General features: G+C 33.5%; 2 protein-coding genes across 5 annotated transcripts; one reads left to right on the top strand and one right to left on the bottom strand.

Moving 5' to 3' along the window:
* Positions 1-573: 573 nt before the first annotated feature.
* On the top strand, positions 574-16486 carry LOC106762056 (Niemann-Pick C1 protein). Of its 3 annotated transcripts, XM_014645744.2 has the most exons (39): positions 585-756; positions 1216-1295; positions 1492-1591; positions 1813-1920; positions 2156-2272; positions 2488-2638; positions 3694-3941; positions 4077-4271; positions 4408-4484; positions 4553-4670; positions 5193-5276; positions 5898-5993; positions 6065-6166; positions 6276-6344; positions 7072-7167; positions 7251-7358; positions 7758-7871; positions 8053-8136; positions 8284-8412; positions 9130-9328; positions 9434-9568; positions 9695-9738; positions 10424-10507; positions 10630-10698; positions 10783-10859; positions 11488-11557; positions 11831-11980; positions 12407-12472; positions 12575-12719; positions 12847-12911; positions 12997-13062; positions 13222-13315; positions 13588-13624; positions 13769-13826; positions 13984-14094; positions 14468-14535; positions 14878-14944; positions 15036-15104; positions 16161-16486. In XM_014645744.2, exons 1-39 carry the CDS (start codon positions 712-714, stop codon positions 16245-16247), a joined length of 3882 nt encoding a protein of 1293 aa, XP_014501230.1. In that variant the 5' UTR covers positions 585-711; the 3' UTR covers positions 16248-16486. The 3 variants fall into 3 exon arrangements, 2 of the variants coding, with proteins under 2 accessions (XP_014501230.1, XP_022636765.1); XM_022781044.1 differs by lacking the exons at positions 585-756; positions 1216-1295 and having other exon boundaries at positions 1817-1920; positions 2175-2272; XR_002667926.1 differs by lacking the exons at positions 13222-13315; positions 13588-13624; positions 13769-13826; ... (3 more) ...; positions 15036-15104; positions 16161-16486 and having other exon boundaries at positions 574-756; positions 11831-11985; positions 12997-13049.
* A 2095-nt stretch (positions 16487-18581) lies between these two features.
* Positions 18582-23460, bottom strand: LOC106762575 (protein NLP4). 2 transcript variants are annotated; one of them, XM_014646564.2, is made up of 4 exons: positions 21645-23460; positions 21154-21201; positions 20156-21065; positions 18582-19628 (listed from the first exon to the last, which is right to left on the bottom strand). In XM_014646564.2, exons 1-4 carry the CDS (start codon positions 22572-22574, stop codon positions 18754-18756), a joined length of 2763 nt encoding a protein of 920 aa, XP_014502050.1. In that variant the 5' UTR covers positions 22575-23460; the 3' UTR covers positions 18582-18753. The 2 variants fall into 2 exon arrangements, with proteins under 2 accessions (XP_014502050.1, XP_022636764.1); XM_022781043.1 differs by lacking the exon at positions 21154-21201.
* Positions 23461-23701: the final 241 nt, after the last annotated feature.

Here is a 23701-nt window from a genome sequence, read left to right as displayed (position 1 = left end):
ACTTATCTAAAATGGACAGAATGAGTATAAACTATTTTATGCATTATACATGCGTTGTGAACATAAATGGTAAATAAAAATTTAAAAATAATAAATAACGCCATAAATTCATAACAGATACATGTGTTATGAATTTAGATATAATATTTAAGTAATATTTTAAATAACAGAAATATATAATAAATTCAATCTCTAACGAACCCATTTAAATCTATGAAAATTATAAATGAGCACATTTAAATTGAGGTGATGATATACTTGTATTTTATTTTTTATTCTATATTTACTTAACACTAACAAAATGGTATTTTTATCTTAAATTATGAAATAATTTTTAAAAAATTAAATAAAAAATAAAATAAAAATCAACTTTTTATTAAGTTGTCAGAAAAATCTAAGTAAATGTAAAATTTTTCTTTAAATTGTTGCAGTAACAGTAAACAAATTAGGACAATATTAAATGGCGGGGTTGAGAAAAATCTATAATTCAAACATTAACACCCGAGAAATAAGCAGAGAGTAGGCTACGTCACGCGCGAGATACACCGAGTCTTAGTCACATATGAGTTGTCCACTCTGTAATCTTATAAATGTGGTTTTTGACTTGCTGTGTGTCACAACCGCAAACGGTTTCAAGCTCACTCACTCTGTCACTGCATTTTAAGCTTTTCTTTCACCCGAGAAGAGCTCTTGGAAGCGACCTACTCCGTTATGGATCTTCGCCTAGGGTTCTTCACCTTATTAGCTCTCTTACAGGCAACTTCTCTCTCTCACTCTCTCGCACCTTTTGCATTTTTCCTTCCTTCATTCTTACAGACCTTCTTCGATTGGAATCATGTGCCGAGTTGGTAATGGTTCCCCTGATTCAGAGTGTACAATTTGTATTTTGTCTATGCGCTTGTATTTCTTGAATTTCTTTTTATACTCTGTCTCGTTGCCGAGAAAATTGAAATAAAGATGAAATAATTCGTTACCAAGAACTTGCTTCAAGATTTCGGAAATGGTACAGAGTAAGAAGAGAACGCTCTGAGTTCTCTAATTCTTCAATGAACTATGAAGGAAACACGGTTCTGTTCTTTCTTGATCAACAGCATGGTCTTTTTCATCACGCGGCTCACACTGTGATCGCTTTACTGGCTTGAAGCTGATTTGGAAGTAAGAGAATTAGTACCTGATTTGGTCTGATAGCTAACTTATGTGGTCTGTGTTTTGCAGGTCTTTCTAATTTTATATTCAGTAGAAGCGGACAATTTGTCCACAAGACTTCTTTTGACATCCAATGCCAACACAGCGGGGTAGTCTTTCTTGACTGTGTCGCTTCAATTCTAAAATCCTGTTTCTTTGTGTATCTACAGTAAATAGATTCTCTTTTTCGTAAATTTTCTGCAATTCTACAATACATTAGATGAACGTAGTTACAAGACAGGAATTGACTTCTCGTGTTTTTCGATCTGAAAGCGGAGAAAACTTCATTTCCATTTTTTTATACAGGGAAAAACATTCCCAGGATTACTGTGCAATGTATGACATTTGTGGAAAGCGCAGTGACGGTAAAATAGTGAATTGTCCATATGGTTCCCCAGCTGTGAAGGTATTTCTCATTTTATTGTTCATCCATTTGCTCTATATCTTTTTCTTTCCAAAAGATTTATTTTCTGAAACTCTTTTTTTGCATTTAGATTTTTATTCTGTGATATGATATTTGATATTGCACTTTGATTTCTTATATGTTAAGCATAAAGGTAAAGTTGCATCACATCGTCTAGTTTAAATTTTTAAAGATTTAAATTTGTCTCTATCTCTTTTCCCCAGCCAGATGATTTGCTCTCATCCAAGATCCAAAGTTTGTGTCCAACAATTACTGGGAACGTTTGCTGTACAGAAGCTCAGTTTGACACATTAAGGACGCAAGTCCAACAGGTCAATCTTCAATCTTTCTCTCTCTTATTATAGATGCAAGTTCGTCATGGTTCTAAGACTTGAGTTTATTTCGCAGTCTCTCACCGCTTTCAAAGATTTTTACGGAATTTTGGAAACTAATATTTTGATTAGTCATAATTTGCCTTTATACGTGTCTAAATCTTTCTAGTTAATATTTCCAAAAGATTCTGAAATTCTGTGCAACATGCCTTTAACACATTGGACATTATGGCAGGCCATTCCTTTTCTTGTAGGTTGTCCAGCATGCTTAAGAAACTTTTTAAATCTGTTTTGTGAGCTTACGTGTTCTCCGAACCAGAGTTTATTCATCAATGTAACCTCAGTTAACAATGTAAGATCCTACACATTCCAAGTGCTGTACTTTTGTATGTTCAGTTTTGTTATTTATCATTCCTTTTAACCAAAAGAAATTTATAGAAGGAGCCTATTTGATGTTGTTCTTGTATATTACTATTGTCAGTATTCTTGATGCAAATCATAGCCTGCTACCATGTTTCCTTTACAATGCGAATGCTACTAATAGACTTCAATTATTACAAGTTACAGATTGATGGTAATTTGACGGTGGGTGGGATTGATTATTTAATAGCCGATGCTTATGGTGAAGGGTTATATGAATCATGCAAAGAGGTAAAGTTTGGCACAATGAATTCTCGAGCTCTACAGTTCATTGGTGCTGGAGCTCAAAATTTTAGAGGTATTGTACTTTTAAGTCTAACTAAGTATTGTTTCTTCTTACGCATTTCATGTCTATGATTTCAGACCACGTTGTTGAATTACAGAAACGGAGAAATATATTATTCCACTCTTCCCACTTGTTTTCATGTTTAAGGTTGTTGCATATGGATTAAGATATACTTAGTAGATGTAAATTTGAACTAAAAAATGTGTCTTACTCATTAGTAATAATGAATTAATACTCTAAATTCCTACTTTTCTCTACTAATTCCAATAACGAGAAATGTGAACTGGTACTAAAATTTCTACTACCTTCCACCATACTTATTTTTATTTACTATAGTATTTTCCACCAAATTGTCCAATTCATGTTTCTCACTATTTTTTGTGGTGTAAATAAGTATGGTGTTCTCTATGCATTCCACTTGCTTGTAAACATAAGACAAATAAATTTCAAGTAATTCAGAGTTTTTATGTGGAGGATAGTTGAGAAAAATAAGTTAATGTACCTTTGAAATTCTAAAGCATAACAATAAATGGGAAGGAAGGAATATTTCTTCTGAATTTTAAATTGTAAAGCCTGAGACTGAAATTGACTTGTATAATGCTTTTTGTATACTCTGCATGTGGTTTACCAAATATATTATTGTAATACATGTGCAAGACCTCCTTAATTATTCTCTTGATCTCTTTGTGTAAACTGGCATGCACCGATGCATTAGAGTTATCGGTTTGTGATTTTTTGTTGCCTTTTGTATCTCTAACATGCAATGGTGGAAACAAACTTTTCGTTTTAGTTGTAGTGGAGTGCATTTGTTTTTCTTATTTGTTATATTTTATTTTCAAGGTTTTTACAGGATTTTCCTCTTGAACATAATTTGATATTCTCTTATATAGCCCTGCCTATGCAAAAAGAAAACTTTTATGACTATCATTACGGTAATTTGACTGACATGTGATACTAGCAGCATAGCAAACGTAAATGTTCCTTTTGACAGGGAATTAGTTGTGTAAAGTTATTTTTAAGTTCAGTGCTTGAAAGTTTGATGTTTATACTGAGAATACTTTTCCCAGATTGGTTTGCTTTTATCGGTAGAAAAGCAGCCCCTGGTGGTCTTGGTTCACCATACGCGATTTCATTCAGGTCAAATGCAACTGAATCATCTGGCATGAAACCTATGAATGTTTCAACTTATTCATGTGGTGATATTTCTCTTGGCTGTTCTTGTGGTGACTGTCCTTCATCTTCAGTATGCTCCGTTTCATCTTCAACTACCACCAATAAGAAGGATTCATGCTCCGTGAAAGTTGGGACTTTAGTGGTAAGCTAGCATATTATAATGATTATGGTATTTTCCAGATGTATTTGCTTGCTGTTCATAATGGTGAACAAATTGGGGTTTGTGGAGGCTACTGTGTATTATTAACTAACTTGGTTTTACCTTTGGCATTTGTAGGTGAAGTGTGTTGACTTGATTTTGGCAGTCTTGTACATTATACTGATTTCTGTGTTCTTAGGTTGGGGACTGTATCATCGGATAAGAGAAAGAAATCCTACATACAGAACTAAATCAGTGTCTAATGTCATCAGTGATGGTGCACTGTATACCCGTAACAGGGATAAGAATGAGAACCTCCCAATGCAGATTCATGTTAGTATGCTACTTTTTAATCTTGGCATGCTCATTTCTTTTTTTCAACTTAAAAGGATAAGTTTTGTTTCTTTTCCTTCCTTATGCGTGTTTCTCCAATTCTGACTTTGCTTTAACTGATTTGATTATAAATAAGATGATGGAAGATGCTCGAGAAAACAGACATGAAGTCCGGCTCTCTGCTGTGCAGGGATATATGATAAATTTTTACAGGTTACTGTCTATGCTTCAACATATATCATCTGAAGTAGAATGTCATCTGACCTCACTTTTGCAAATAGGAAATATGGATCATATGTAGCTAGACATCCGATTGTGGTGTTGGCTTCATCTGTCGCTATTGTTCTTCTCCTTTGTCTTGGTTTAATCAAGTTCAAGGTTGAGACACGACCTGAGAAGGTAAATATCATATAGTTGCTACACTTTTTGTTTAAAATGCTGTCTCTGTCTGTGGTTAAAAAATGTACTGTTTTTTTATTTGCTGATTTTCAGTGCTCTTTTTGTATATGTAGCATAACTCTTTTGCTGGTCTTTTTTGTCCTGTTGGCTCCATTCACTTGAGTTTTTTTCCACTTTCATTTAATAGAGGAAAGTTTTTGGTTGAAATTTTTTCTAATAAGAGTATCAAGAAATCTAATGTCTGATTGTAATTTTTAATTCAAAATGGAAATTGGGGGGAGGGGGTCATTGAAGATTTGTTTTGCTACAGCATGAAGATGAAAAATGAACAATTAAAATTTGGAAATTTAATGTAATAAACAAACACGTATAGGCTGGGAAGAGGTAGCTTTAACATACTGTTATCATGTGTTATGGTTTACTGTCAGGACTACTTGATATCTGAATAATATTATTTTTTATCTTGATATATATTTTTTTAAATTACTCGGATTTGGAAAAATAACTTCCTACACTTCTTAGCTCTGGGTAGGACCTGGAAGCAAAGCAGCACAAGAGAAGGAGTTTTTTGACAGTCATCTTGCTCCATTTTACAGAATTGAACAGGTTCTTGTTTTGATCCCCTTTACTTCATCAGTACAATATGCAGCAACTCCTCCAAGTGAATTGTTTGCTAATTTTATTTTATAGTCACTTCTTTTTTTCTCTTGTGGAAAAAGATGTATCTTTCTATTTTATTTGGCTTTAAGATTCCTTATATGCATCTTCAGAGTTTGTTTATCAGTGCAATATGCAACAACTCCATCCTGTGAAAGTTTTGCTATTTTTTTTTTTGTTCAGTTACTTCTTTGTTTCACTCATTAAAAAAAGATGTGTATTTCTTACTTATTTTGCTTTCAACATACATGCATTTCCAGTAAATAACATGTACTGAAAGACAAACTTGTAAGGAACAGAAACTCCTTTTTCTCTATTAAAGCTTTATCCTACATGCATTTTTATCAAAAAGGGCATGATGTGATGAAAATGTATAATAGCATAATTGTAATCCACTCTTAAGAGGTTTGTCAGTTTTCCTTTCATATCTTAAGGTTGATATCGATTTTGTCTTCCCAATAATAAGTCAACACTAGTCTGCATTTTGCAACACGAGGCAATTTGAAATAATCTTCAGGCTAGACTTTTGCTAATTTATCTTAATAAATGACAGCCACTTTTTGTTTACAGCTCATACTGGCAACAGTTCCAGATAATGGAAATAGTACATCACCAAGAATTGTGTCAGAGAACAACATTAAGTTTCTGTTTGAAATACAGAAAAAGGTGTGGGTTACATCTTATAGTACTACTGAAATATTTTGATTATTATGTTGCATTGAGGGATTTGCTTTCAGGTTGATGCAATTCGTGCTAATTATTCTGGTTCGATGGTATCTCTGCAAGACATCTGTATGAAGCCACTAGACAAAGATTGTGCCACTCAAAGTGTCCTACAGGTATAGTTATTGATTTGTAGCCACAAAACTATAGTGTTTCTTCATATTTGTTGTAATGAATTTGCATTTTAAAAATTATTAATAGTAATTTTCCCCTTTTGATTAACAGTACTTCAAAATGGATCCCAAAAATTTTGATGATTACGGGGGAGTTGAGCATCTCAATTACTGTTTCGAGGTACCAAATTTTAACTTTAGATCTTCAAGTGGATTGTGGTTTTAGTTATTCTTAATTCTACTGTTGTTTTACATATTCAGCACTTTACAGTATGCTTTACTTTCTTGCATGGAGTAATTAGAGAAGTAGAAGCATGACAAATACTTGGAATACCTTCTTGGTGTGCATTTTACTAAATTTTACTATAATATCACGCAAGTCAGTGGCTGATAAACTCGTTGATGTGGATGTCATTTAAAATTCTATTGAATGTTATTGGTTTTTTTTTTCTCTGGAATTTGGGGGGAGTAGATGGTCATGATTAGATTACCTTGTACTTCATTTTACGGTACACATTGCATCAGATCTCTCTCTGAAGTTTTACAGACTAATAATGAGGGGTAAAAACATTTTTTTTGTCTGATATGAATAAAGTGGTATATTTTTTTTGTCTGATATGAACTTTTATCCTTGATTCATATGGTAATGGTGATGATTAAATATAATGGATTTGACTCCTCTAAAGTCACTGGCTGCACTTTAGATGATGAAAGTATATTTCTACCATTGATTAGAATAGTAATTGTTGAAATTATGATATCTCAAACTTCAAAATTATTAAATCTCAATCCTAGATTTTCTACACTGATTATAAATGCACTATTATCTAAAATGCACTTCCTTATTTTAGAGGAGTCAATATGATTTCAAAACGACCTAATTATTTTCTAATGTTGTGGTCGTTCAGCATTATTCCTCAGCAGACCGATGTATGAGTGCATTTAAAGCTCCACTTGATCCAAGCACTGTATTAGGAGGATTTTCTGGAAATGATTATTCAGGGGTACTCTCTCTTTCCTTCTATGTTGTGAATGATTGGGATTTTGTTGAAAATATGATAACTACAATGTGATTTATTCAAGACAGGCATCTGCATTCGTTGTAACTTATCCAGTAAATAATGCTGTTGATAAAGAAGGTAATGGAACAAGAAAGGCAGTTGCTTGGGAGAAGACCTTTATTCAGCTGGTGAAGGTTAGTATCCTGTATATGGGCTGCAGTTAGGCACTATTAGTCCCACCTTGCTAGTCAAAAATCAACTGTATATTTTAAAGCTTTGGTTTCCAATTTGGTTCGGCAGAAATAAGTGCTTTAGGTTGCTGCAATTTCATCCATTCCTAGAAAATACTTTATACGGGTATGATTCCTGATGAGTATTAGTGTTGACATTTGTATTTTAATTTACACATCCCATAACTGGGTCCTAGGTCTTCCTTTGTGGAAAGTACAAAGGTGCATTAAATGTTTTACTAATATGTATGTTTGTCCTTTGTGATGTTATATGATCATGTATAATGGAATCAGGCCATTACTATTTCTACCACTAATTCTAGTCCTCCTGATTTCCTGTATCTATGGTGTCCTTTATGATAGGATGAACTGTTACCAATGGTACAATCAAGAAATTTGACACTAGCTTTTTCATCTGAAAGCTCTGTTGAAGAAGAGTTGAAAAGAGAAAGTACTGCAGATGCTATTACTATATTGGTAATATTATGCTTTCTATTGTTGACACATGGTTGTCCTTAGTACTTTAATTTTTCTTTTGTGTGAGGCATGATTATGGATTTATCTCAACAAGTTCTATGTCATGTATTTCCAAAATTGACATTTTCTTTTTGTAGGTGTAATTTGTTTAATTCTTCTGTTTTACATTATTTTATTGCAGGTTAGCTATCTNGTGATGTTTGCTTATATATCTCTTACTCTAGGGGATACACTNCACCCTTCATTTTTCTATATTTCTTCAAAGGTGCTGTCTCAACNACAATATCAAGCCACCNTTCCTCCCNTTCAATTTTTTTTTTCTGTATCTTTCCTCCTCCCTAATCCTTCATTANTATTTACTTATCGAAATCATTTCTNATTTTAATCTCNATTGAATTATTTTGGANTACAGGTGCTACTTGGCCTTTCTGGAGTCATTCTTGTTTTGTTGTCTGTCCTTGGGTCGGTTGGANTGTTTAGTGTGCTTGGTGTAAAATCTACTCTGATCATCATGGAAGTTANCCCTTTTCTTGTCCTAGCTGTAAGTTTTGTTTAGCTTAAAAGTTATAAAACGATGGCTATTAATGAAACATATATTTATAATTATTTTTTAGTTTATGGTATTTGTGTTGGTGGTAATGATTATCATCANTTTCGTGAAGCTAGTGTTTATTTGCTCATAATTAGATCTGTTTGATTCACCTGGATATGATGTTTTACATGATTCAGTGTGTCATTTGATTTTCATTAACAAAAGCCTATAGAGCATTTTCCTTTATTAATTGCTGTAAACTTTCACTATTTTGATAAGTTTCCGAAAGTTTCATGATGTTGAAAGGAATTTCTCATTTGTATAATGAGTAGAAAATGAGGAATCAAGTTAAAAGTAGCGATGCTTCCTTAATGTTTAGAGACAAAGAATGTGAAGTAAAGTGCGCATTGTTGGTTTTGGAACATGATACAAAACAACCATATAGAATGCTACCAAGAATTATCTTTATTTTTTCTCTAGCCAGATGAACAACATCAACGAAACTGGGACTTTTCTTCAAATTATTGTTTTCCTGGCTTTTCCAATGTGTCATTTGATTGGCTACAGTGCATTTCTGTCATCATTAAACTTCTTATAGAAATGAATTTGTGTACAATATATTACCCAGTGACTGGTTCTGTTAAATCCGTATATTATATTACAATTTACCAACTTTTTTTTTTTTACAGTTCTTCACTTCCTGTTTTTCTTTTTGAGTCTTCTTAGGTTGGGGTGGATAATATGTGTATACTAGTTCATGCTGTAAAAAGACAACGACTGGAGTTGCCCTTAGAAGAACGAATAAGCAATGCACTCGTTGAAGTTGGACCATCAATAACATTGGCTAGTGTTTCAGAGGTTTTAGCATTTGCAGTTGGGAGTTTTATTTCCATGCCTGCAATCCGTGTGTTTTCCATGTTTGCTGGTAGGTTTTTATCCTCTTGGAAATTTATACCTTTGCTTCTGTCACAGTTTTTTGTTTTATGTCTAATGCCTAATCCTTAGCTTTCCTTCTCACTTTCATTCACAGCATTGGCTGTTCTTTTGGACTTTCTCCTGCAAGTTACTGCTTTTGTTGCTTTGATAGTTCTTGACTCTTTGCGGGCGGAGGATAAGAGGGTTGACTGTTTTCCATGCATAAAAGTACGTGGGGACCCTGATATAGGTATGACTACATTTTAGTCTAAGATGAAACTTCTTTGTTTATCACTGCATACTTTTATTTTATTTTTTCATTTTCATCGTAAGCTTTCCCTCTTTCATTGAAGTTCACGTTTTTATAACTTCTCAGGGATTGGACAAAGAAAACCTGGCTTATTAACTCGATATATGAAGGTAGTTATCATTATCTATGTCAACAGTAATGTTTGGTGATACTTGTGAGAGCATATAGGATTTACTTTCAACCTAGATATAATAATAAATTGAACAGTCATATTAAGAGGTTAATTGTTATGCTACATCCTTATTTGGGATTCAAATTTGATTGCTATGTTGAATTAATTTTTTAGTCCTTCAACTGTTTAAATATTTTTAAATAGGTTCCTATATCTTAATAGTTTGTAATTAGGTCTCCTGAACTTATAATTCATTTTCAATGGAAGCTGTAGCTAACCTTCTGTTAAGGTTTTTGGTAATTAGCAGGACCTGATTGAAAATTCTCAAATAGTTTGAGAACTTGATATTGAAACTTGTGAGTTGGTCCTTAAACTATTTGAGAATTTTTAGCGAGGTCTTTGTACTTGTTGAAACCCTGGCTACCAACTAAGAACCTGATTTAGAGTGTTTTATATGTATAAGGATCTATATTAAAATATTAAATATAAAATGATTAAAAATATAAGGACCTATTTTAAAATTTCTGAAGATTTTAGGGACTAATATGTTAATTTAATATTTTAAACATTTTGGTAATCTTCCACTAATGAAGACTGAATCTTTTGTCAAAATTTTGAGTTTATTTAGTCATTTTTAGTGTTTTACTTAGCTTCTTATCCTGCCTGTGCATTTTCCCTTTCAGGAGGTTCATGCTCCCATTCTGAGTATATGGGGTGTAAAAATAGTTGTCGTAGCTGTTTTTGTTGGATTTGCATTTGCTAGCATTGTAAGTATTTGTACATGTTTCTACTACAGTTTTCGAAAGTAGTTAAACTATACATTTGTGCTTCTAATGCATTGCTTTCCTTATCCTGCCCTTTTTATTTTATCTATATCTGAACTACATAGGCATTGAGCACTAGAGTTGAACCTGGTTTAGAGCAAGAGATTGTTCTTCCTCGAGATTCGTATCTTCAGGTTTAAAGTTTGGCTCAGACTTCATGTTTCCTTTGAAACTTTATCTAAGTGCATGTGTCAAATAGTATATTTATCTTTCTGCAGGGTTATTTTAGTAATGTTTCAGAATATCTCAGAATTGGACCTCCTGTGTATTTTGTTGTGAAAAACTATAACTACAGGTAATTTGGACCTATTGTGTCTTGTTTTCCATCCACGGTTGTGTATAGAGAAAATTAGTATTTGCAGAGTTTGTTAATTTGCTGGGAGGCAGGTGGTAAGAATATTAATTCATGGTTATTTTGTGGGTATTGCACCCAATTTTATGTTTATTTTTAGTTGTAGTACCAATATTGATAACTGCCAGTCTTGGTCCAAACTTACGAATGAATTAATTTCTTAAATCGTGATATAATGTAATTTTATGCTTTCAACTTCTGCAATTAGTCACACTATAGAGTATTTGTCATTGTTTAATGCTATATTTTTGTAATATTTCTTTCTTGCTTGTAGGCTTTATACACGAATAACAAAACAAACTAATGTTACCATAACATGAATCAAAGAAAATTGTGTTTTTCTAAATTCATCTTCCTTGGGTACGAGGTGGTATGGATCACAAGTTGTTTTCCCCAACAATGGTTTTATGAGGTTTTGAATTCTTTACTCCATCTTCAATAGAGATCTGCTATTAGTGTTTGAACAGCTTAAGTTGAATATACCACTGGATGAGGAATGTATAAGTCTAACCTTGGCTAAGTATTTTTAATATTAAGGATGATTGTTCTAATACTATTTTCCTCACTTCAGCTCAGAATCTCCACAAACAAACCAGCTTTGCTCCATTAGCCGATGCAATTCAGACTCTCTTTTAAATGAGGTATGTCTTATGTGACTCTGATCATTCTGCATATTTGGCGCATTTTCTCCATATATGTGAGAGTGTTTATGTGTAACCATTCTTTTGGTTATTAGACAATTGTTATTACAAATCCATCATTTCTTAATTACGCCTTTAGGAGTTCTTTTTGCCTGTAATCAGTGCCTAGGCCATGCTATCCATCTACTTGTGTGCTAAATTAATTGTTGAACTTTTCCTACATGTGATAACTTGGATACTCCCTTTAATGGATGACGTCTCTTTAACTTGTAGATTGCTAAAGTGGCCCTAGTACCAGATACAAGTTATATTGCCAAGCCAGCTGCCTCATGGCTTGATGATTTTTTAGTCTGGGTATCTCCAGAAGCATTTGGGTGCTGCAGGAAGTTTACAAATGGGAGTTATTGCCCTCCTGATGATCAGGTCAGGTGCATGTGATAGTAAGCTATTGATTAATGTGTAAAATCTTATTCTGTTATAATACATGTTTACTTGTACTTTTTGTTGTTGCTATGAAAATGTTCACGATGAATTACTAGATAACTTGCCTTGATCAGAGGGAATGTACTCAATAGTGCATGAATATTAATGATCATAGCTTGGAGTTTACCGATTTACTTAATGTGTTAGAGTTGTATAATCTAAGATTTTCAGTTTTGTTACTTTATTAGTTGTATAATCTAAGAATATTTTTAAATGAAAAATTGATATTTTCAAAGAAATGGTACTAGGTTTAAAATTCTGTACAAAAGATTGAGAGAAAAGATGCAGATGGTGGATATTTTTCTAAAGCAGTCAAAGCATACAATAACTTAATTTTAGCTGAAAGATTTTTTGTTTTCTTTCTAGCCTCCTTGCTGTGCTCCTGGGGACAGCTCCTGTGTTTCAGTTGGAACATGTAAAGATTGCACAACGGTAATTGAACAAGTGTTTTTCAACCTCTTTATTTTATTTATTGTTTGAATACTTTATTTTTTTCTTTTGAGACCTTACTCCAGCACTTTATAAACTGTGCAGTGTTTCCGTCACTCAGATCTCCAGAATGATCGTCCATCTACAACTCAATTTAGGGAGAAACTGCCATGGTTCCTTAGTTCTCTGCCATCTGCTGATTGTGCAAAAGGGGGTCACGGGGCATACACCAGCAGTGTTGAACTGAAAGGTTCATTGATTTAAATAAACTTTATTCACTTTATGTCTGGTTCAAATTATGTTCTGTAAGTCCTGAAGTCTGAATCAGTTTAACGTGTAATATGGCATGGATTATTTGATTGTGTTTTGGTTGTCAGGCTACAACAATAGCATTATTCCCGCTTCATCATTTCGTACATATCATACCCCACTTAACAAGCAGGTTGAATTTCTATGTTACTTGTTCTATAATTAGTTATTTTTATTTGTATCAAAGGACTCCATGTTTAACTGTAAATATGTTTTAGATTGACTACGTTAATTCTATGAGGGCTGCTCGAGAGTTCAGTGCAAGAGTTTCTGATTCTTTAAAGGTAATGTAATCATTTCACCCTCTGAATAAAATATTTTTGGCCATTTGCATAATGTGGAAACAGAAAGTATTCAATTAGATTGAACTAAAGTTTCAATTGGCAGATTTAGATCTTTACCACATTTTCTATATCCAATCTAACATTCCTTTTCTGATGCAGATTGAGATCTTTCCATATTCAGTGTTTTATATGTTTTTTGAGCAATACCTTCATATATGGAAGACTGCACTGATCAACCTTGCTATAGCTATTGGTTAGTGTTTAGACTTGAGTGGCTTTCTGAAAGTGGTCTGATAAGAATTCTATGCTAATATATTATTGTGCATTGTCGTTGCTGTACATTGTTACTTTCACGGCAAACAAAATTGTGTTGAGGGAACAGCGAGGATAAAATATATCTTATGAAACTTTTTAGAATTAGATTATATAATCATGTATTTAATGAATACAGAGTGTAATATATTTATTATGTATGTTGATATTTAGCCTATAAAACATTATCTTAATCCTTCAGTGATGTAACAGGTGCAGTTTTTATTGTGTGCTTGGTTATCACGGGCAGGTGAGCATGAATTTATTTTAGCAAATGGTTTAAGATGTTTTTTACTTCTAACTTCCTGAATTAGATAGGGGTACCAACGAGTTATTGTTTGATGAATTAATCAAATATTGGTCTGATCCTCTTTTGCGTTCAACTTTTATGCAGTTTATGGAGTTCATCAATAATTTTGTTGGTCTTGGCAATGGTTGTTGTTGATCTTATGGTATGTTACCTTTGTTTTAACTGTTATTTTATTTTTCACTTTCTTGCTAATTGACTAGTGACAGTTATTTTTTCTTTCCGACATTTATGTTGGTGCTTGATATCTAGAATTTGAATCACCTAGTTATTTTTTTTAATTACAAGATTTTGCTTTGTAGGGAGTGATGACCATTCTGAATATCCAGTTGAATGCTCTCTCGGTGGTCAACCTTGTTATGTCAGTGGGCATTGCTGTTGAGTTTTGTGTGCATATGACTCATTCTTTCAGTGTTAGTATTACTCAGCTTTCCCTTTTACATTGCACGCATGATGCACCTCTACCTAAGTCATCATTTAAAAGTTTAAATCTGACATTTCTTCCCTTGATTTCAGTAGAATTCAGTGAGAAATAATTTTGTAACTCATCATTCCCTGTTTTCTATATATTTCTCCCTCATGCTGTTGAGTCTTTCCTTAAAACTTGATCTCATAATTGTGGGTGGTAGATGGATAGAAATGCTTATATGAACTAGTAAAAAGCTTTGATTAGTAATAATAGGATTAGTAAAAAGCTTTGAATTCTGTAATACTGAGCTCCATATTATCATGTTTTCTATGAACTAGTTTTTATCAGTTCCACATGACCAAATCTTGTCATTACAGGTAGCAAGTGGAGACAGAGATCAACGTGCTAAGGAAGCTTTGAGTACAATGGGTGCTTCAGTGTTCAGGTGATTTTGTGCTAGTTTTTTTTTAATCTTCAATTGCTTGAATTGCACACATGCATGCGTACAATGAAGAAGTCATTCTTCCCTCTCTGTCTTTCTAGTGAAGGAAATAAATCAAATAGTGAACATATTATTTAGTTTAGACTTATGAAGGACTAGATGCAGTGATCCTTTTTACAAAGTCATGCATAGTTTATTCTTTCTAGTTTGCTTCTCAACGTATTTGCGAACACCAATTTCACTGCGATTGTGCTGCATCAGCACTTGCATCCCATGCTTTTGTCTTAAAATCGTGTGCTGTATTTTTTTTTTCTTCATAAGATTTACTTCTTCATGCGATTGCAGTGGCATCACATTAACAAAGCTGGTTGGAGTTATTGTTCTTTGCTTCTCAAGAACAGAAGTATTTGTGGTATTATGAATTTAAGGCCTGACTGTTATATTTTCTATTACTTCTTTTTATTCATGTTATATTTGCTATAACTAAGCCTTTCATTTTGCAGATTTATTACTTTCGGATGTACTTGTCGTTAGTGCTTCTTGGTTTCTTGCACGGACTTGTCTTTTTACCGGTCAGTGATAAATTCTTGATTCGTCCTTTTCAATTATTGTCTTCTCAATTTATCGTGTTTAGAGCTTTCAATTTAGCGTAGTTAAAAGGATTAGACAGTTTAACAATCTTGCTGATGGTTAGACAGTCTATCCAACTGATTAGACATTTATAAGACATTTAAAAAAGATAAGAAAAATAACGTTTATCAATAGGTAATTTCGTAAGAAACTGGTGTTTATAAATAAAGTATCTTGTAAAGTTAAAACATTAAACACACAATTATTTTAGGTCTAGCTTTCTTTTAAAACCTCTTAAGTGGTTTCTTATTAACATTACTCTTGGTTATACTAAATTACTAATCAATCTTGATAACACCTGTTAAGTTTAACTAAAATTGAGTATTAGACTTCATTCTTGACAAATATTTTTGTTAGAGATAAAACTCACAATTATTAAATTTGAAAACATGAAAGGAAAATGGTAATATTTATTTATCACGATTTTTTTACTTATTTGTTTACTTGCTATTATTTAACAATTTTGTTATTAAGTTACCAATATTATACTAAAGAGAAAACTAGTTTAAATTTCAATTTTATTATTTTATTTTGGATTCTCTTAACCATTTAAATTTAAAGAATTTATCTAACATATTTGAATTGTTAATCTTTGACAAGAATAAAAAGTATATTTTACATAATTTTTTTTATAATGTATTATCAAAACAAAATTTCAAATGAAATAAGAGATAAATTTCATACACTAATTATTTGCATTAAAAAACAAATAACTGCAAACTTTAATTTTTTATTTAATTATTGATGGATTCAATAATTTGAAAGAACGAAAAAGGATATATTAGATATATGGAATTTCTTTTATAATTATAATTATAATTATATTACAATACATATTTTAGTTTTCAAAATTTGAACATACTGTTTTAGTTTTCAAAATTAATGGTCAAGATGTGCTTTCACTCGTTCTCAGGATTTCATTGAATTTATGCCATAATATTTGAACTTGGATCGTGATATTGGAAATATAATTTTATGCCTTTCTTCTTCTGGTGCAGGTGGTATTAAGCATCTTTGGTCCACCTTCAAGATGTTCTATCTCTGAGCAAGGGGAAAATCGTTCATCAACATCTTCACGGCAGTAAATTTACAGGCATTGAACGATGGGTTGCCCGCTAGCAATGCAAAAGCATCTGTAAAGTACAGAATTTTATAGGCCAAACAGAAGATAGGAAATACAGCAATTTTGACATATCCCCCTAACTTGTTTATCATTATTACTCTTTGTACCTATATAATAATATCTTCTATGTAATGTAATGTTAAATTTTGTGAAAAAACAAATTAAAGTGTTAATTTAATATATAGGTCATAGTTTTATTTACCGTTCACTTGAGCGTCTATACATGTATCTTTTTGTTACAAGCAGTTTAAATTTTTTGAATTAAATCCTTACAGTTCTAAGTCTTTAACATTAAATTACATTTTTTAGCGTTTATATTTAAAATTCAATGCACTTAATTATTAAGATAATATTTAGAAAAACAGTTCTATATGAATGGGAGAATTTAAATCAAACGTCTGATTAAGAGATCACTTGACTTTAAAAAATAATAATTTCCAAAGTACGAACAAACTTGAGTGACATTTATCATTATATATATGAAGTTTTTTTTTTTTTTTCTCTCACTTCTTATTTGGCATGTCTATTATATTAATATAAAATATTTAAGACTTCATTAGAAATCTCACCATTCAAAATTAAGTTCTTATTTGATATGTCTATTACAATAATTAAACTTGAAGTCCGATTGGAATTGCAAGACATTTTATTCAAAGAAGAAAATTAATTTCAACATCAGTTTTAAAGTGAAAATTACTCTGAATTTGACTATTCGAAAGAGAGAAAAAAAGTTAGGAAGGTCGTTTAATGGTGTGTTAGGCTAGACTCTCTAGTGATTTGTTGACAGTTAAATGGTGTAGTATTTTATGACTTTGTCTTACACTTCAAACAAGTATTATTTTATGTTTTACTTATGCTTTCATATTTGATTCAATGGTATTTTTTTTTATTATTATTACTCTCTCATAATTGGCGGTGTCTATGGAGAGAAGAAAGAAAATAAAAAAAATTATGAAATATGATTACCAAGTTTGATATTAAGAATTTTTTTGGAAACAACAAGATTGTGCTGAGTTAATAAAGGATGAGGCAAACATGATATTTCATTTATAAGGAGGAGATTAATATCATAACAAAGTCGGAAGCACCATGGAAAAGTCACAAAGGATGATACTATAGTAACAAATGAATAAATCTCAAGTTGCAAAATATTTGGTGCAGAGAGTTTGGATGAAGCAATAGTTATACTCATGCAATATCACAAAATTAAGAATGTTAACAGTGCAACTAGTAGATTTTACTAAATATAATATTATGATTTAACAATTGCATAAATTAAGTATATTACTTTTTCACTCATACATACTTTCATAAATAGATATTATATCCTTTTTTTCTTTCATTATTTTTATCTGTTCCAATTGTACCTCTGACTCAAAAAATTATGAGTAGACTTAATCGCTAATATATTAATAAAAAAAAAAGAAAACAATTGATATATGACAACAGTTGTACGGTAGTCACCAACTACAAATTTTTAGGTGATGTATGCATTCATAAATAAAAAAATGAATAACTATTTAAAGTATAACTAACATTTGCACCTCACCTTTGATGATGCACTACGATTAGACATATTGAAGAGTTATTATTAATTTACACTTACTTAACATGTTATAGTATTAAGAGTTTAACTTCTCAGATATAATATACTTAATTCTTAATTTCTAAAAATACATGGTGCAAAAAATATGTCATGTCTGATCCCTCAAAACCGATTTAATACAATTCATTCATGAATACCTCGAATGAAAATGTAGAGTGATTGACATAAATTAGAATAATATCTTATATTTGGAACCCTGGAACCCTGGTTGGTATTTCTCAACATCTTATCTTATGCATGTGTCTTTGTTGCAACTTTATTAAACTAAATTTTGTAAGTGCATCATGGATATGCATAATAGAAAATAGACAATCTTAGTGGAATTGTGATGAGGCAATTAATGGAAACGACAACTACAGTACATGATTGCTGCGTTGGATTCAACGTTCGACGAATGTCTCTGAGGTTTTGGTTAAATAAACCATGATTCAGCCAACTATAATATCAAAATATTATTTGCCTTCGAATTATTTCCTCATCAAAACTGAACAAGTACTGCAATAACATCATTCAGAATTTTCTAATATGTAATCGAAGATTCAACATAGTTTGAGTGTATTTTTGCTATCAATTGGTGTTCCGTGTTCCTTTAGTTAGAAGTTCCATATCAATAAGATCAATTTAAAAGTATATATATAAATGTAAATCTTATTTCATAAATCAAGTTTGTATAATCAACTCAATTCTAACTGGAACAACTCAACGAGAATTAAATATGACATATCAGAATCTGCTTATTGCTTAGAGCACAAGGAAGTTTATCCTTACATTCTGCTAAAATAATCACAAAAAAAAGAATTATGTATTCTCTAAGACTGATTCACATACATGAAAAAGGATCTTATGATTTACAATCAATCTGTTATCTAAATTCTAAAGAACTTCTCAAACTATGACTAGAAATTTGTAGGCTTAGTTTGATGGTGGCATTCTCAGAAGATCGACAAACATCAATGCACTCCTCTAAGTCAGCATCACAAGTGAGTAGTACCCACTCACTGTCATCATCCAAGTATTTCACATCAAATTTGCTCATTTCACTCACATTAAATCTCCTACCAATTTCCTGCATAAGATCTTCATAGCCCCAGTTCTTGGGCATCCGAAACCGAGTTTTTTCATCACCGTATGTGACTTTTACTCTGTGTGCATCCACCTTGCTACTTGTTTTCAATAAGGGTCGTTCATACTGGTTTTTTGGGTGCTCACCAAGTGTTTCCTGGCTCAGTGATCTTGGCAAGAGCTCTGCTTTATCCTGATTCAGGCTTTTAAGCTCTGCTTCGCTTCTGATCCTCTTCAGTGCAACATCTAAAGAATCTTCACCAGCCATGGTGGAATCTTTGTTACCTGAAATGTCGGTTGTGTGATGCTGCTGCCGTAGCTCTGACATGCTGAAGCAGGAATGGCTTGAAATGGAACTCTGACCGCAGGAGGAAGAGGGAGATTTTGATGTCCCTTCTGGACTCAATGAGCCAGGATCAGGCTGCGTGCTTATTGAGTTTGGATTATCAGTTTGATTCGGAGTCGAGAACATGCTTGTTCCTGATAAGTTTGGAGAAGCTAGTTCTGGGAAGTTTGAATAGAAGGAATCGATTTGAAATGCCCCAGAGGCACCTTGAACCGAGTCAATCACAAGTTGAAGTTTCTGTAAGGAGTGACCAACCTTTTTTATCTTTCGGGAGGGCCAACGCTTTATCCCGTGTTGCCGGCAGATCCTTTTCAAGGTTGTAGTACACACTGCCAAATGTTTAAATGTAAAGCATGCTTATATGAAATGAAAGAGATTACTACTATATAACCACAGAAAAGCATTGCCATATATGTATGTAATCGCAGCTTTTTCTGTTTTTGCCATATAGGAAAACCTAATAAAAACTTCTGGTATAAAGTAATATGCCAGAATACTGTTCCATATCAGATGAACTTTTCAATGAGCACATGTAAAGGAAGTAAAACGAATCAAACTCCTTGCAAAAGTTAAAATCAACATATACACTAGCTTCTTTAAAATGTGTCTAGTAGACAAAACAACAGGGATATAAGGTTTAGTTCTATGTTTGGTGCACTTTATAAGAATAAAACAGTACAAGACAAGAGGTTGAAAACGTGGTTTGTGTTTGTTCTATTAGAAAGGATGGAACAAAGTAGTATAGAATAGAACCTTTCAGTTCCATTCTGTTCTATCTGCATGGCAAACAGCACCTAGTGTTTGCACACAAAAACAAAAACAAAAAAGTAGAAACATGCTCTTGTACAAGACTTACCACCGATATTCTTTGCAGCATCTTTTAAGCTTCCTGCAAAATATTGTCTAAGAACTTGCAAAGTGATAGTTTTCTCTCCTTTGGCCCGTCTTCTCTCTCCCATTTTACTCATTCCCACACTTGATAAGTTACCCTGAACAGAAGTAGAACACTCCCTGACACAATCAAGGTTTCCTTTAAAATTAAGACTTTCTTGCTGCTGCTGCCTTGGGTCAGAGAACTTTCTACCAGTTGTTTCACTTAATTTTTCTTCAGTATTCCATAAGGCAACCGTCCCTTTGTGTTGAAGTTCCTCACAAATTACAGTCCTATCAAATCCACCATCTGCAAGGAAAATCATTTCATCAATTGACGAGTTAGCTTCCTCCAATTCCTTATCACTTATAACCCGCAAGCTGCGACAAAGCCTTTGTATAATGATGGACAACGATGTGAGCATCTTTCTCTGCTCTTCACTGTCACTGCAATCTACAGGCAAGAAAAACTCTAAAACAAAGTCATCCGTGTCATTCAAGATGCTTCGAAGGCGTATGGCAACAGCAGCACGCAATCCAAACAACCTCGCGTGATGAGACAGTGGATAGTCTTTCTTGCTTAAGGATGTTATGTCATCGGAGAAACATGGTTGGTTGGTGATAAAAGCTCCCCCAGCAACACCTTCACCCTTCAACAAGTGATGTTCAGTGCAAGACTCGTGAAAAGGCCTGATTTTTGGATCACCAACATAGCAAGCATGCTCCACGGGAGATATACAAAGTAGATAATTATCTTCTGAGTGCCGGCATCCCTCTTTGCCTTGTTGGACACATGGGATCCAAGTTTGAGCTAAAGGTAATCTATGCATTTCACATGCAGATCTCAACACCAGTTGAATCTCAGGTAGTACAGCTTCGTAGGATCTGTTGCATGCCTGATAAAATAAAAAAGACTTGTCACAACGAGAATTACAAACTTAAGTTCATTAAAAATCCATCCTCTCAGTTGGCTTTTTCATTTACCTTCACATTATGAATATTTAATTGTTTTGAGCTTCTAAGGTCAACAGCCTGCATGATCACACATTTCTCCAATCGTCAAACTGGTGTTAATGAGTTTTGACGAGCTTTTCATATTGGGCATGTTAAGTGTTAACCACAAACATTTCTACTCAAATATGTAAAAATAAAGCAACTCAATCACAACTCACAGCAGTGAAAAGTGGAAAACATCAGATAAGCATGAAAATATGGATTCACGAACAAAACCATGCCACATTCTGTAAAATCCTAGGGGTACCAGGGACAAAAGGGACATACCGACAACACTTCTTGAGCATATGTGTCCCTTCACAATCAGCAAATGCATGTTCAAAACAACCTAAGTTAAAATCTCACTATTCCAAAACCTTGGTTCAACTTTTCCTGGGATATTTATTTACCTACACACTGCTATATTGTAAAAAAAAAAAAACAGAACAGAAAAAGTGATGCAGATAGGAAAGGAGAAAAACCTCAAGTGCTTTGCAAACACTCTCAAGTTCAGGAGTATAGTTGATCTGCTGAGTAGTCATCACAACCTCAATAACTCCCAAGCACATCTTGCTGCCTTGCTCAAAGATTGGTACTGCTAGTGACCCACGCACATCATACTCTTGAGCATGGTCAACTCGCGGATACTCGTCACTCCTAAAGAATCTAACATCAGGAGTCCACTCAGGAACCTTGTCTCTGAACACTCTACCGGGCAATCCTAGCAACAATTCCTTCGAGCCACCTTTCTCTGCTGGCACCAACTCCTTGACCTCACCCTCCTCCGCAGAAAACTCGTACCTCACAGAGATTTCGCGGTACTTTGCAAGGTTTACAGACCTTGAATCGAGTGAGAACAGAATATCATTAGCTGCGAGAATCGGTCTACCCCCTCTATGAACCGGCACCCATATCTGTATAAGCATGTTTTTGTTCCTATTGTAGTCTTTGATCCACATGAGGGCCCTTATTAGCTTCTCCATTATCGAAGGTCCAGGTGCAGGAGCAGGTGTGGGTGCAAACCTCCATCTTTTCACCCCTTCGGATGTTCCTTCAGTTGTAACAGTTTCAGGCTGCAACTCTTGACCACCACCATCTCCACAACCAACAACAACATTAACCATGTTGTTGTTGTGGCCTTCTTGTTGTGTCCCAAAAGCAGCACCCTGGGATTCATTGTGGTTGGTCTCCAAGGCAGGCCAGGAGAATGAAGGGTCAAAGAGGGGATTGGAAAAGGAAGGACTTTGCGGCAAGAAGTCAGATCCATCAACAGAGGCTTCCAACCAGCACCCATCTAAGAAAAGCTCACCCATGTAGTCAAAATCCATTGTTTTTGTTGTTATTGTTCCATCTGGTGGTGGAGCTTCCGTCATGGAAGCAGATGATGATGTCACACCACCATCTCTCATCATGGGTGGCTGCTTCAACAAAAACAACACAAGCCTCAGCTCTCAAACAGATCTCAAAATTCTTGTCTCGTCAAAAAGAGAACAACCCAGGATTGGATAATATGTCTTCACTCCTCAAACCTTGTCCTCTGCCCAAAGTCGTCAATAATGTCAATTACATTAGAATATCTATATATATGTCTCTATATCTCTATCTTGCCAACGAATGATGTTCTCTTTTCTACTGAATATCTCAACAGAGTCAAAATAACATCAGTGGTGACTTTTTGCAGAACCAACCCGAAATTTTTACACCCTCGTAGAAAAAGAATATATACCCCCTTCTAAACCATGATCAAAAAGGAGGGAGCGAAAAAAGGAAGGAAGTTGGACCGGAAAAAGTGTAGCAGTGCTCAGAAAGATTCTCTCCCAACAACACTACACTCTGCTGCAGAACGAAGCTTGGTGAAGTAAAGCTGAGAAGGAGAAAGAGAATTTGAATAACTGGACATGTAAAGATTCTTTAAGATACCCAACTTGCGTTTTCATTTTTTATTATTTTTATTTTATTAGTTTGCAGTTTGCACACTCCACTGTTATCCGTTTACTATAATGTCCCCCCAACCTAGTCCATGCTATTGCTAACACCAAAATAATAATATAAAAAAGAGCAAAAAATAGAAGTTGAAAACAGAGGAGGTAGTAAAGTAGTGGGAAGGACAAGGGCAGCAGAAAAGAAGAAGAAAAGGTTTGGTCTTGGTGAAGTAGCAGTAGGAAGGATTTGTATAGCAGTACGTCAGCAGAAGGAGCCACACAAAGTGATGATTCCAAGCAAAGGGGGAGAAGATACTGATGCAGACTCTTACCCCACACACACACAACGCATTTCTCTCTACCTTTGGAACTCTCGTTCTCCCGGTAAAGTCAAACCACAAATCCAACATAACTATGCTCCAACACAACACAATCATACATTTTAGCGTTATACTTCAAATATGTTAAACATTTTTTAGTTCCTTGATTTTTTCACTAAAAATGAAAATTATTCTCTAAGCCAATTTATTCTCTTATTTTCAAAACTGAGTAAATTTAATTTTTTTAATAAATTTTATTAAATTTATTTAATATTTTTAACGTGTTTCATAATTAAC

Source organism: Vigna radiata, chromosome 5 (genome assembly GCF_000741045.1).
Source record: "Vigna radiata var. radiata cultivar VC1973A chromosome 5, Vradiata_ver6, whole genome shotgun sequence".
NCBI classification, from domain to species: domain Eukaryota; kingdom Viridiplantae; phylum Streptophyta; class Magnoliopsida; order Fabales; family Fabaceae; genus Vigna; species Vigna radiata.
The sequence above is the reverse complement of the archived record's forward strand: the minus strand, read 5'-3'. Positions and strand labels throughout refer to the sequence as shown.

Excerpts from the sequence above, each read along its gene's own strand:
- LOC106762575 (XM_014646564.2), bottom strand. The coding sequence starts at position 22,574 with ATGATGAGAGATGGTGGTGTGACATCATCATCTGCTTCCATGACGGAA. Across the intron at positions 21,066-21,153 it reads TAAATATTCATAATGTGAAG|GCATGCAACAGATCCTACGA; the intron begins GTAAATGAAAAA and ends TTATTTTATCAG. Across the intron at positions 19,629-20,155 it reads TGCTGCAAAGAATATCGGTG|TGTGTACTACAACCTTGAAA; the intron begins GTAAGTCTTGTA and ends AACATTTGGCAG.